Raw genomic sequence first — 13,452 nt, 5'->3', positions numbered from 1 at the left:
ACAATCTCTATTTTACCAACATTTTCAATAACCCGTACTGAAATGAAGAGAAATTTTATTTGTTTCACTAACATTAAATGTGAGATTTTATTTTAAAACCAACCTTTTTCATAAGTCATACTGTATGCTATTACATAATGATGATGATAATAGAAAAATAAGATTTTGCTTACTTAATAAAATTGNTTTTTATTTTATCTGATGTTAAAAATCAGTTTATTTTAGATTCAGATTAGCTTCTTCCAAACCAACTTATCAAGGTCAGATATTGTATGTGTAGCATTCAAAGGGGCACAGATAGAGTCATGGACACAGATCTAGCCAACAGCTTGGAACCCAAGTCACACTCAATGAACCCACAAAACCAAATTCAAAGTATTTCCCTTTAATATTTTTAATTAAAGCTCAGAAGTCTATATATGTGAATTCAGAACAACACTGAGCCTAAAATTATAACAACAGACTCAGAAGACTCAGCACCGAGGAAGTCCATGGGAGTCCATGAGAATCTCTGATNNCTGAAAGCCTTCTAGATGCTCTTCTTCCTTTCTCAGGGACTAGAACAGCTCCACATGTGAGGCCAATAATAAACATGGACTTCTAGGCCCTAACTTAAGTCTCATGAGGTGGATATGCTTTTAAAGTTGTAACACACAAACTGTCTGTTTGCTCAGCAGCTCGCTGTCTGTTCTGTTCTTCCACACTGTGAACCTGGCATCCACATGACTGCATGAGTCTATGAAAAGTGTTCCTGTCTGTGTGCCTATGCTGCACGTGAGGAACAGGGCAGAGTGAATCACAGAAAGGAGACAGGACTACTTCTAAGGAAGAAAAAGAGGGAAAAAAATTAAAGAGATAAGAAGACCAAGGAAGGGGCTGGAGAGATGGCTTAGTAGATAAGAGCACTGACTGCTCTTCCAAAGGTCCTGAATTCAAATCCCAGCAACCACATGGTGGCTCACAACCATCTATAATGAGATCTGACGCCCTCTTCTGGTACGACTGACGACAGCTACAGTGTACTTAGATATAATAATAAATAAATCTTTAGGCTGGAGCAAGTGGGCCGACTAGAGCAAGCGGGGCCTACNGGACCAAGCAGAGGTCCTGAATTCAAATTCCCAGTAACCACATGATGGCTCACAACCATCAGTATAGCTACAGTGTACGCACATACATAAAATAAATAAATAAATAAATAAATAAATAAATAAATAAATAAATAAATAAATAAATCTATCTTTAAAAAAGACAACAACCAAAGAAAAAGAAAATAGGAAAAAACCAGAAACCCGAGTGTACTTTAAAATTAGTGTATTTTATGACATGAAAATAAATATGTAAGAAAATAAGATAAAGGCCTCGATTTCTTTCTTTCTATGAGTGTGTGTGTGTGTTTGTCTATAAATCTATATCTATATATGCATAATTTGTTTATAATTTTTGGTACTTACCAGAAAATTTTTCTTGAACTTCATGGCTTAGCCCTGAGATTATATATAAAAAAAAAAGTTTATCATTACCACTAAAATTCAATTCACAAAAATCAGTCTTACACACCTGTAAGATCATTTTTAATGCACTATTTCAAAATGTTTAGGACTAGAAAAATGAGAGACTAAAAGAAAATGAATGTTCCTAACTACTTAAAGTCCTTCCATTTTCCCNTATCTCTTTCTAACTGAGGAGTAAATATTTCAGCACCACAAGCTGGTGACCCACTTTCTCCACACTGACAATCCTACAGTGAGCAGAGCAGGTGAAAGACAAGGCGACCCTGGGATTCAGGCCCCACTGTGCAGTCTGTGCCCTGTTCACATGGGTCAGACAGTCAACTTAGCTGCCCTGCCTCTTTCTTATAGTTGAACATCCATTCAGTGCCCCCAAAACAATGGGGGGGGCAACCTATAAGCAACCAACCACTGTCAGGTGTTATAGACATAATGGTTAACATGGGACAGACTTTGCACTTAGTAACATCTATTCTAGAAAAGGAGAATGCAAGGTGTGGCTTTACCACTCTCTCTAAATCTCAGTGTATTAATATGATTATCTGGCATCTGAATTCTCNAGTGCTTCAGTCTTTNCAATATAGCACTGGCATCCAGGAAGAGCTTACTTTTTATTAATTTTGTTATGTACATAAATGTACTCTGCTTGCTTGTAGCCCTACCTTCTCTCCCTCTCCTCTCTTCCTTGGCCACCTGTCCTCTCCCTACTCAGCTCTTTCTCACATTCACGTCTGTCTTGTTTGTGTCTCTCTGGGTTGGATCATAGTCATCTGTGTGAACTATCCACTAGAGCCTGGTGGGCTCACCAGTGTGCATGCAACTCAAGACAGTGGCTCCCTCTTGTCCAGATTCCATCAGAAACCTATAAAACCTATACTTCAGTAACAAGGGATAGGGTCCCACAGACCTCTCCCTCACCTCCATCCCCCACCCATGAATGCCTGTTGAGAAGGCCTATGTTGTGTAGATCCAAACCAAGTAACTGCAGTGGCTGTGAGTTCATAATTACATGGGTTANNTCAATTAGAGAATGGAATTTCACTCCCCTTGTTCTTAAATTTCTTCTATTCCCCCTCCCACAGGGTTCCCTGAGCCTTAGGAGGGGTAATAAAAATGACTTCTTTAGGGCTAATCCCGCATTTGTCACNCTCATCATCTTGGGTAGCCAAGTGTCTCTGTATTCACTTGCTTTCTAGCTCTTTCTGGGACTCTGGCTGGCTGGTCAACTCAGCTATTCTGGCTCAAAATATCTTTCCATGCTGACTGATTCAATCTGGTTTCTCTCAGCTTTTCCTGAATTGCTCTGCTTGGCCTCAAACTAACTCTGGCAATCTGTTCTAATTTTCTTGCTCCTTTTCATTCTCTGGCTCATTGTCATCACCTTGTCTAGCTTGTTCTCTCTCTCTTCAACCTGTCTCTGTAACACTCTCCAGTGAAATGGCCTCACCCCCTGCACTGCTCCCTCATAGCTTTCATCTCACAAGAGTTGTGCATATCCTATCCTGTCAAATCTTTCTTTGATTTGTCACTTTGTCTACCACACAATTAGGCATCACTTTTAAACACAGGTGCTTCCTACTACAAATAACTTTACCTTCATTGTTTGGGATTAAAGGTGTGTGCTAAGTCTGAGCCACACCACAACTACAAACAGATTTTTCAATACACAGTCTCATAGTATGATCAAATATCCTGCAACACTCTTGGATTAAACGTGTGTGACAGAGCTGAGCCACATCATAACCAAAGACAGGTTTTCCCAGTGTTCAGTCTCGGGGGTCACAGTATGATCAGATATCCTGAAATATTGCTTGCCACACAAGCCTGACAACCTGAGCTCCCTCCTTTCCTGGAATCCATGTAAGAGTAGAAAAGAGAGGACCCAGTCCACAAAACTAACCTCCATACATGTTGTTATGGCACTTCCACATACACACCAAGCACAGATACACAATAACAATTCATTTTAAAACACAGTATATATTTGCTCTTGTTTGGGGATATTTGTGTGTGTGACATATCTATTTTCTAACTAGAAATACATCATAGTCATAAGAGAAGAAAACAAGGAAGTCCTAGACTCAAACTCATTATAAGTGAGAAACAGGATCCAACATTTGGTTCCAAACTTCAGTGCTGACTCGTTGCTTCTGACAGCCCCAAATCAACAAGGCTTATCTCTGGGCTGTGAGGAGATCAGCAACTGAGGGACACAATATGAACTTGCAGTCCGGGGTGTTTGGTCTCTGCCTTTAACATCCTGTGACAGAGCTGGCAAGGATGGGGCATCCCCAGTAAGGAATGCTCTGATGGTGACCAAAGGTTTCCAGGGACTTATTTATAGATATCAAGTACGAGAGACTTTTATGATGGATTCTGACCACATCTGATTGCTTGAAGTCAGGTATCTGTCATGCAATGGACAGCACATTAGACTTCTGATTGCCTAGACTTGGAAAGGGGGTCATGCTTTCATTTTTATTAGCATGAAGGAAAACAGTAACTATAAAAGGATCAAAAATGACAACCCAAAGCAACAATAGCAAATAAAAAACTACAGCACTCTTGACTGCAGAGCAGACTGCTGCATAATGAAAGGAAGCAAGCTATTCTCATGAATAAGAATGCAGTACTCACCAATATGTACAAGGTAAGAATGATCCTGGATGACTGCTTCTGCTCTCAAGGAGTCATTCTGGAGGTCAACGATTATTGAGTCTAAACTGATATTCTTAAAAGGAAGTAAAGACAAAAAGATTAAAGCATGAGACTGACCCCAACAACCCCATTTGTGGGGTGCTGAGTGACATTTTCATGCACTGCTTTACAGATCTCCAGCAACATAAATATTACTCCTGGTTCTCATTTCTTTCTCATCCAAGGCAACTCCTACCCTTCTCTGGACATCGTTGTAATTCTACAAAGGTAGGACTAGCACTAAGCAGACATGTGCTCTGTTCAGTATCCACCATGGCTATCTGGTTTTAGACTATCTGTAGATCTTGAGTAACTAGCATCTGCTAGTTACTCAAGAATATTATTTTTGAGAAACAATGTAGCAAAAAATAAAAATATAAGCCAGAAATCAAAATCTTTAGCTACTTTCATTTTGGTTTTCCNACTACTGTGTGATGCTGGAGAAGCACATAACCTATTAACATCAGCTATGAAAAGTTTACTCAGGGACATTTTAGACAGCTTTCATTTCTATGGAGACTTAGTGAAAGTGTGTGGTACTCACTACTTACACCATGTGTTGACTACATCATCCTTTAGTAGTCTCCCCTTTCCTTGGTCACTGCACTTCAAACCCCACAGGAATTAATGAAGAGCAGATCCCAGCTTCTCTGGGGCTGCCCTCTTAGTTTTAGACTGTGGGGTGAGGAAACAAGAGCTAGAGGGAAAAGGCACATAGGACTAGTGGCGTGTTGAGCCAACTCAACTGTTACCAGTCAAGAGGGTGGCCATTCCAACACAGTGTTCAAATCCCCACTGCAGTAGAGAGGAGGCCCCTGCTCTGATGAGGCTCTGCACTTCTATAAAAGTAGCTTGAATTCTTGAAAATTCCAGGGATTTCCTTTAGATCCACAAGGCTCAAGTGTGGAAGCTCAGCAGGCATTGGACTATGTGGCTGAAAACAGCTAATGGTGCCTTCTATAGAAGAGGTGCCATTCCAAGACCCCACAAGTGAATGAGCTCCCTAGCCTTTGTTACACAGGGGCACCTGAAGGCCAGGACAGTTCAAGCATATTAAGTCTCAGCAGTGTAAGTTCTGTAATCTCAGAAGATGTCATGTTACAGTGAAGTTAACTGGAAAGCACACACAATATTTAAGAGGCTTAAAGACTACACAGCATATCTGCCAGGTAGGAGCCAGAATACCTAAGTTCTAAACAAATTAATCCTTTGTAAAACGGAGAGAACAGTGCTTGCTGCCTTGAGGTTGTTGTGAAGAATGAATTGGTTAATATAAGAAAAGATTGTAGAGCTGGGCAGTGGTGGCGCACACCTTTAATCCTAGCACTTGGGAGGCAGAGGCAGGCGGATTTCTCAGTTCAAGGCCAGCCTGGTCTACAAAGTGAGTTCCAGGACACCCAGGGCTACACAGAGAAACCCTGTCTCGAGAAAACAAAAAAAAAAAAAAAAAAGATTGTAGAAAAAGGACTCATATAAATAAACTGACTAATCCTTACTATTTGTTTCCCATAGATGCTTACCTTTTGTTTGGTGTATACAACAATGGTGACTGAAGACTCTGTTTGGAACCAATCATAGCTGTAAGTAATCAAAGTTAAGGTAAAGCTGATCAAGTCAATACTGATTCTCTATGTAAAGACAGCCACATGGTGGCATTCTTAGTCCCTTAACAAAACTGTCCACAAACTTATTTAACCCTATGTATAACAAAGTGCTTTTGTTAGCACAGACCACGGGAGGGGAAAAGAATAACAAAAAAGAAGCCTGAGTGCATTTAAGGCACCATAAACAAACATTTGGTCAGGAAAATTAGTGTTTAAAACATTTTAAAGTATTTCCATTAAAATTTATTTTTTAAAAAACTCCACCAAAATAGGTATATAAAGATTGAATACTAAGATAAAGGTGGCATGGTTATGTGAGCAAATAAAAAATGCTTTCACAGAATACTAACAACAGATACTGCTCACAGGCAAGACCGGAACCGTAATTTGATTATAGTGTGGACAGGTGGTGCATAAGTCAAAAAGCACAGTATTAGGCAGCCAGGTCTATGGTTAATGGGGTTACAACTGGTTTTCCTGTTTCTATGTTTTCTAAACTTTCTACCCTGAATACATATTTTATTATCAGGAAAAAAAGGCAGTGTTTTAAAGTATTCAAAATGAATCCTACTTTGGTTACTTAAAACCTGTTTATGGAACAGTTCCCGCTGCCTCTGCATCTGATAAATGAGGTACTGCAGTTCATGCCCTAAGCAAGACTGACTGGCAGGAAGCAGTAAACCAACCCTTTGGCTCTTTCCTATGTTTGTGGGGTTGTGTAGAACTGCTATCACTTTGAAATGTTAAGAGTAGCATACCTTGGAGAACTGAGGCCTTCCCTGGGCAGTGTGTCTGTCGCATCCCTGGGCAGTGTGTCTGTCACATCTCTGGGCAGTATGTCTGTCACTTGGCTCTTAGGAAGCATGCCTTCTCAAAAAAAAAAAAAAAACCAAACAGCAATTTATCTACATCACACTTGACCCATTTTAATAAATATACATACATACACACATACATACATACATAAAGGACATATTAATACATGCATTTTCATAAGGCAGAGAGACCCTTGTCACCAGCATTTTCTTTATGTGTTTTCCAAAAGCTTACTCTCTGCCAGTGGTAGCCATTACTGTGACTTATGACACCAGAGTAGATTTAAACTGATGGACATGTATTAATGGCACTACTTACTACATAGAGAAGGGATCATAAGACATGGTGTCCTTTGGTCTGGCTTTTTTGTCTACCCTTATACACATTACAGTTCTAATGAGAGAAACCTACCACAGCACAAAGGAGATCAATTCCAGATACCTCTTAAAAATCAAGAGAGCAGCACAGAGATACCGCTTATGAGAAGAGAGCAATGCCAAACTTAACAAATCTATCTTGATTTCAACATGTACAAGGAGAAGCCATCAAACAAATCTTACATGATAGCCTCTGGGAGCACAGGGTAAGCCAAGCTAGAGCAGCGTAAAGAAGTAAGGCAGTCCAAAAGAACACTCTCCCTCTCTACAGTGCAGCTGACAAAATGACGGCAGCTTAAGGGACCTGGGCCCTATCGCACAACACAACTCATCTATCCCTCTCAGGATTTTAATCAGCTGTTGGAATAATGGTACAAAAAGCAGGCATATTACATTTGCAAATATAAAATTATCATATAGACTTAGCTAAGTCAAATGTAGAGACAGTTACAAAATACAAATCTATACCTATGTACATAGATACATACACAAAAACAGATACAGATGCACCTCTCTGCTATACAGGATCCAAGTCACAACATGTATCAGCTCCACAATGAAGCGTGATGGTTCACATTTAAGGCTATCTTTAATTGAAACGTTAAATAGAGTGCACCAGAAGTAAAGATACAGAAGGCCACACGTGGTAGGTAAGAAGGACGACTATTTCTGTAGCATCACAGGAGAGTCAACCATCAGATGGAGCCCAAGATCAGCCCTGCATTTACTGCAGTCTTACACCATAGCAACTCCAAACATCATAAATGGCAAATTACAGANGATTTTCTCTCTTAAAAACATTGTAATTCTACTGCANACCTAGCTTGCTAACTCTATTTCTAAAACTTGGTTTTGTAAAAAGGGAGGGAAAAAAATATCTGAATCTACAGGTACAATAACATAATTCAGAAGAGCCCCATGCATTTCATGAATCAGTATTGACCACCACAGCACACTTGGATGCTAAAAGGGCAGTGCCAACCATGAGAATGTCCGTACTGCTCAGTCAAGGAGCAGCCTAGAGTAATAAGCTACTGAAATCTGTCACATGCCTAAGAGACCACCTTAGCCCTATTTTACTCACTATAAGCAGTTATGCATTGGGCTCAGAGATTTCATGGAAGCAATTATTTTAAGAGGAAGAGGTAAAATAAGGGGCCCATAATGTTCTAGTAAATCCCTTAAGCTTGGCTAAGCAACAGCAGCTTTTGCATTTTAAAAAAGTCTGAATACCCCAGACAATTCTGTGTAGCACTATCACACATAAGCATGTAAATATGAGTAATTCTTATTATTAACTTATATGACTTACCATTTAAGACTCTCTTTCCTTCATGACAGTCTGTATTTGGAAAGGAAAAAGTCAGATAAGAATACTATAACATGAAAGAGAACATCAAGTCATTTTCATTGGTTAACTATGTTATTGTTAAACNAACAGAATAGAAATTCCAAGAATAGAAATGGGGCTTTTATACATGTTCATTATATATGAACACATATGGTCTATTTTAAACTTGATATAAACATCTTTCTGTAACTCCCATTTTGTGTAACATTTTATATATGAGGTAATTTTCTAAATAATTTTTTTGTCTAAGAATGTATAAAAAGGCCAAAGTAAAGAAATAAAGTTGTTGGTTGAGTAGTTTGGCTTGGAGAGCTCTGCCGCATCCATCCACCCATCTGTCTGTCCAAAAAAGAAAAAAAGAAAAAGAAATAGGGCCATGACATCAAAGGCCTTTCTTTCAAGTAAGTCACTCTAGTGGAGACCATCAGCCCATTGCTCCAGATAGAGGTAGGTGTGTGTGTGTGTGTGTGTGTGTGTGTGTGTGTGTGTATACACACAATCTGTGCATCTCCCTCCCAGTATTTTGGTAGATTTATTTCTTGACCTCCTACTCCCAAGTGCTGGCAATCAATCTGTGGACTCTGAGAATGCATAGCACAGGTTCTACAACTGAGCCACATACACATCCTAGAGTACTTACACCCCAAGCTTTGTCTGAGATATCATATTCTAACTTAGTATAGAGAAAANGTAATATACTGCTTATATTCTATAAAATACAAATATTAACACTGACTATTATCAGTCTGTCAGTCTGTAACTATACCTATACTATAATAAGCATAAAGTCACCAAAATGAAGCAAATATGTTAAGATTTTCATATGTACATATGATACAATTATTAGAGTTAAAAACCAGAAAACATTTTTCAGGTATATTTTTCAGGATAGCAACCAACTTATAAAAGTTTAATATATTTTAATAACCACAGAAGTGCTACACAATTATGGTCATAATAATTCCCTCAGCAAGTTGTTAGTAGCTTTAAAAAGTTTTAAAGAATAACCAACTAAAATAACATATTCAAAATGTCAAAGATGTTACAAGGTGGTGTTCCCCTTCCCACTAGCCTCAGGATCCCTAAATGCGTGGTCCTTTTGTCTAACCTCCTAAGGGCTGCAGTTACAGGTGTGTGACATATTCAGCTTTCAAATGTTTTGTCTCCTAATTTCTGATAATCCAAACTCCCATAACCACCTCTAATTCAGTCCTCCAACACACAGTGATAATAACTAAGAAAACCAGACAGTCATCTTTCCCCCTCTTAATCAAAATAATCCTATAGCTAAAAGGACTCTTACTCTTATTTACATTCCTCAAGAAGAGGCCAAGGCCTAAACTGACCCACAGCTCCTCAGCAAAGCCAAGATGTAATCTGTCTCCCCTGAAACCCCACCCTACTTTTCTTGAAAAGTTGTTTAATACTTCCTAATGCTGTTGTTTAATACTTCCTAAAACCATACAAGACTTAAAGCAGGATAAAAGATATACCTCAAATGCCTATTGCTTCTCGTTGCCTACGAACCCCATTTACCACTGTAAGGGAGCACTGACGTCCACTGCNTGGTCCTAACTGTCCCCCATCAGTGTGACCTGTGACGGCTACTGCAGCTGTGATTATCTGCTTTATCTGAAAAGAAACAGCGAGTTCACAGTGCTGCAAATTAAAGCCATCTCTGGGTACTTTAGAGCCATGGTCTAATGCATTTCATTTGTCATGAAAAAAAAAATCTGTTTTTACCCAAGGCACTCATAGATTTTGAAAATTTACTCTAGGTAATTTGTTTCTAGGAAAAAAAAATTACATCAGAGGACTATTTTGCCTAATGTGCTCTGACTTCAATCTGCCATAACTTATTGGATTTTTTTAGAAGTAACTCCCTTGCTGGCCATTTTTTAATATAAGAAAATTCCAGTATGAAGAAAGCTTCCTCTTAAATTATTTAAATTACCTTCACAATTATACCAGTCTAAGTTTTAAAAAGCTGAGTCATATAAACTCTTTTCCATGTTAAACACATTTACATTTCCATCATTTTAGTTTCCCTAAGAAGAAAGTCAGTATTTGTTGAAAACTAGTTGCATCATTTGAAAGACTCCATGAAACACAAAACTGACATCCTTTCCTAATGTTGGCTAAATGTTCCTAATGTTGGCTAAAGCCTCTCTTCTGGAAGAGCTCAGTTAGTCAGAGACTGCCCTGCCAGTCAGCTGCACTATGTTCTTCAGTATGGTGGGGGGCAAGGGGAGGGGGAAAGCTGGGGGGGTCGGATCTTAAGTGTAATTGTAATGACAGCAGCCAATTCACAAAAGTCTAATATATTTTAATAGCCACACAAGTGCTACACAATTATGATCACATTAATCCCCTCAGCAAGTTGTTTGGAGTTTTTTAAAGTCTTAAAGAATAAACTAAAATAACATCCAAATTTTCAAACTGAAAGATGACACAAGGTAGGGAGGTTCCCCTTCACACTAGCCTAAGGATCCCTCAAGCTTGTGGTACACAGACACACACACACACAGACACACACACAGACACATACAAAGACAAAGACACACACACAGATACACACACAGACACACACACAGACACAGACACACACACACACAGACACACACACAGACACACAGACACACACACACATGTTGCTGAGATTCCAGGTGGCTGGCAAATTTTGCTTCAGTTAATTCCTCAACATCTTTACAATGCTCATCCATGAGTGTAAATGTGTGAAATATTAAAGTTGCCACGTGTGTACTTGTTGATGTGTGGTCATGGCACAAAGGTAGGTGACAGAGACAACCTTTGGGCATGGGTCTTACTGTAAAACCAGTGTATCTGGGTGCAGCTTAGTCAGCCTAGCTCTTGTCCCTCCCTGCCTGCCTCGAATCTCCTTGTAGGTTAGTCCAGTTATTAGGGATTACTGGGATTACAGATGCTGCTCTACCATGGGCAGCTTTTACTTGGGTTCTGGGAGTCTGGACTTGTGTGGCAAGCACATTTACTCATATACTATTTTCCCATTTCATTATTATGCTTCATTTTATTAATGAAAAGTATTACCATTAGGTACCATCTATGACTGGTACCTAAGAAAACAAGGTCTAAGTAGCAGAGATGAGACTTGGACCCAAATCTGTCTATAAAACTCTGCTATTTCCAAAGCTATTATCACGCTGCCTCAGTTATCAGTGTCAGGAATAAAGATGGAATAGNAAAGGAGGTTTTTATTTTGTTTCTAAAAGCTCATACCTTCTTTTCCTAAGAAAAATGCTGCCTTCCCTGAACAAGCAGAGGAAAAGAGCAGTGTTTATAATTTAGTCCTTTATGATTAGGGCTTGGGCTGAAATCTCCGTCTCCTCATCCTGGTTCTACCCTCCAGGGGAGGGGCTTTGGTCTTTTGATGGTCTAGTGTACATCTGTTTTAACTTTTCTACACAGTGATTTAAGACGACAGTTGTTTTTCCTTAACATTTTCAAAGCACAATTCATTCTGCTTTTAGCCTCTGCTGTTGGTTGGGAGTTCAGCTGCAGTAGGCAGCACCGAGCTAGCTGCTGTCTGAGAGCCGTGCTGTGTCGGTGAGTCTCCTCTGGCTAGTCTTCACCTTCTGGGTGTGTACAGTCCATGTTTTACATGTTATGCTGTTTATTGGTCTTGTCTGGGGTTTGTTGAACTTGCTAAACTTTAGATATCTGCCTTTCATTAATTCTGAAAAGTTCTAGCCTGTATCACCTTCATGCACTGCCTCTCCCTCACTCTCTCTGTGACTTCCTTCTAGAAGTCTGCTTACAAGCCTTAGGCAGGGAGATTCCATGTCTTGTGCATGTGTTCTCTATGCACCATATTTATTCTGTGTAAGCTCTGCTCTTTGATCTCGTGTTCCCTGCAGTTTCCCTGTCTCACCTACTGAGCTCTTCATATGACAAGCTTTTAATTTTATGTGCTTCTATTTTTTCCTTTCTAAAACGCAGTTCTCAGTGGTTCATTCTCAGTTCCGCATGGCTGCTTTTAATAGTGCCATTTTAAACTTAGGTATTCAATTCAATCTCATTTCTCTAAAATTCAAGACATGATTATCACAACTTTGGAGAGGTCTAACATAGCCCAACAGCACAACTGCCCTTTATTTCTGACTTACTTCCTTGGGTGTCCTAACAACCGACCTGTGTCGGTAGGAAGAGGGTTTCAGGTTGAATTCATGTTCTTCTGATACAAATCCTCATGGGCATTTGCTAGGTACACTGGGAAACAGCAGTGCGAGACTAGCTCTTGGTCTGAGGTTTCTGGGATCATGAAGGTGATATGCTTAAACTCCAACCTTGCTTCAAACTGCTAAGTGGCCTATCAGGATTCCCAGGTAGGTCAGACTGAAGTTGGTTAGGAAAGGCCTGGTAACACTGGTACATAACTAAATATGTTATTTAGTAGCTGCTTCAGGAAAAGCTATCAGCACCCATGCAAACGTGGTTCAAGGCTGGCTTCCAAGAGTGAACGTGCATAGAAGCAGCTAGTCCCACCAGTCAATGCTCTTTTAATATGAGCTCATAATCCCTGATGGATGAAATACTAACTACCCTCAAATATAACCAAGCAAGTGCTGCAGAGTGGTAATAGGATGTTTGTCTAGCATACACAAGGCCCTGGGTTCAATCCCAAGGANTGCAATGAAATAAAATAAAGGTAGCCTGCATAGGCAGGCATGGTGGCGGTGTACACTTATAACCCCAGCACTTAGGAAGCAGAGCCTAAAGGATAGCTGCAAATTTGAGGTAAGCCTGGTCTACATGGAAGCTGGAGGAGGAGGAGCAAGAGGAGGAGGAGAAGGAGGCGACCACCACCACCACCTATGTAATCTGTGAAGTGGTGCATTGCCCTCCTATACTTATATTAAGAACCCCAAACTCTCCTTTCTGACCAATCAACAACTTGCTTTTCCCATCTCTTCTTACAAATCCCCCACTATCACTTAAGGGAGACAAATCTGAGTTGAAGAGTTGCTGACCTCCTTGCTGAGCTGGAAGTACAATGAAGAGTTTCTTGTAATAAAAACCAAGTTCCACAATATTGCCTTCAGTGAGCACCAGGAAGC

At 39.8% G+C, this 13,452-nt stretch overlaps 1 protein-coding gene across 1 annotated transcript in view; it reads right to left on the bottom strand.

Annotated features, from left to right (window-relative positions):
* LOC110302392 (cytochrome b5 reductase 4) overlaps window positions 1-13,452 on the bottom strand; it is a 33,751-nt gene that overhangs the window by 18,730 nt on the left and 1,569 nt on the right. Inside the window, exons 2-7 of the mRNA XM_029481967.1 lie at window positions 8,318-8,347; window positions 6,571-6,679; window positions 5,729-5,786; window positions 4,149-4,242; window positions 1,455-1,487; window positions 3-37 (exon numbers count right to left, since the gene is read on the bottom strand). Coding sequence (XP_029337827.1) covers window positions 3-37; window positions 1,455-1,487; window positions 4,149-4,242; window positions 5,729-5,786; window positions 6,571-6,679; window positions 8,318-8,347 — 359 coding nt within the window. The remainder of the gene's footprint in view (window positions 1-2; window positions 38-1,454; window positions 1,488-4,148; window positions 4,243-5,728; window positions 5,787-6,570; window positions 6,680-8,317; window positions 8,348-13,452) is intronic.

The sequence above is a fragment of the Mus caroli genome, chromosome 9, assembly GCF_900094665.2.
Source record: "Mus caroli chromosome 9, CAROLI_EIJ_v1.1, whole genome shotgun sequence".
In the NCBI taxonomy this organism is placed as follows: Eukaryota; Metazoa; Chordata; class Mammalia; order Rodentia; family Muridae; genus Mus; species Mus caroli.
Note: the sequence above shows the minus strand (reverse complement) of the source record. Positions and strands in the feature narration are given on the sequence as shown.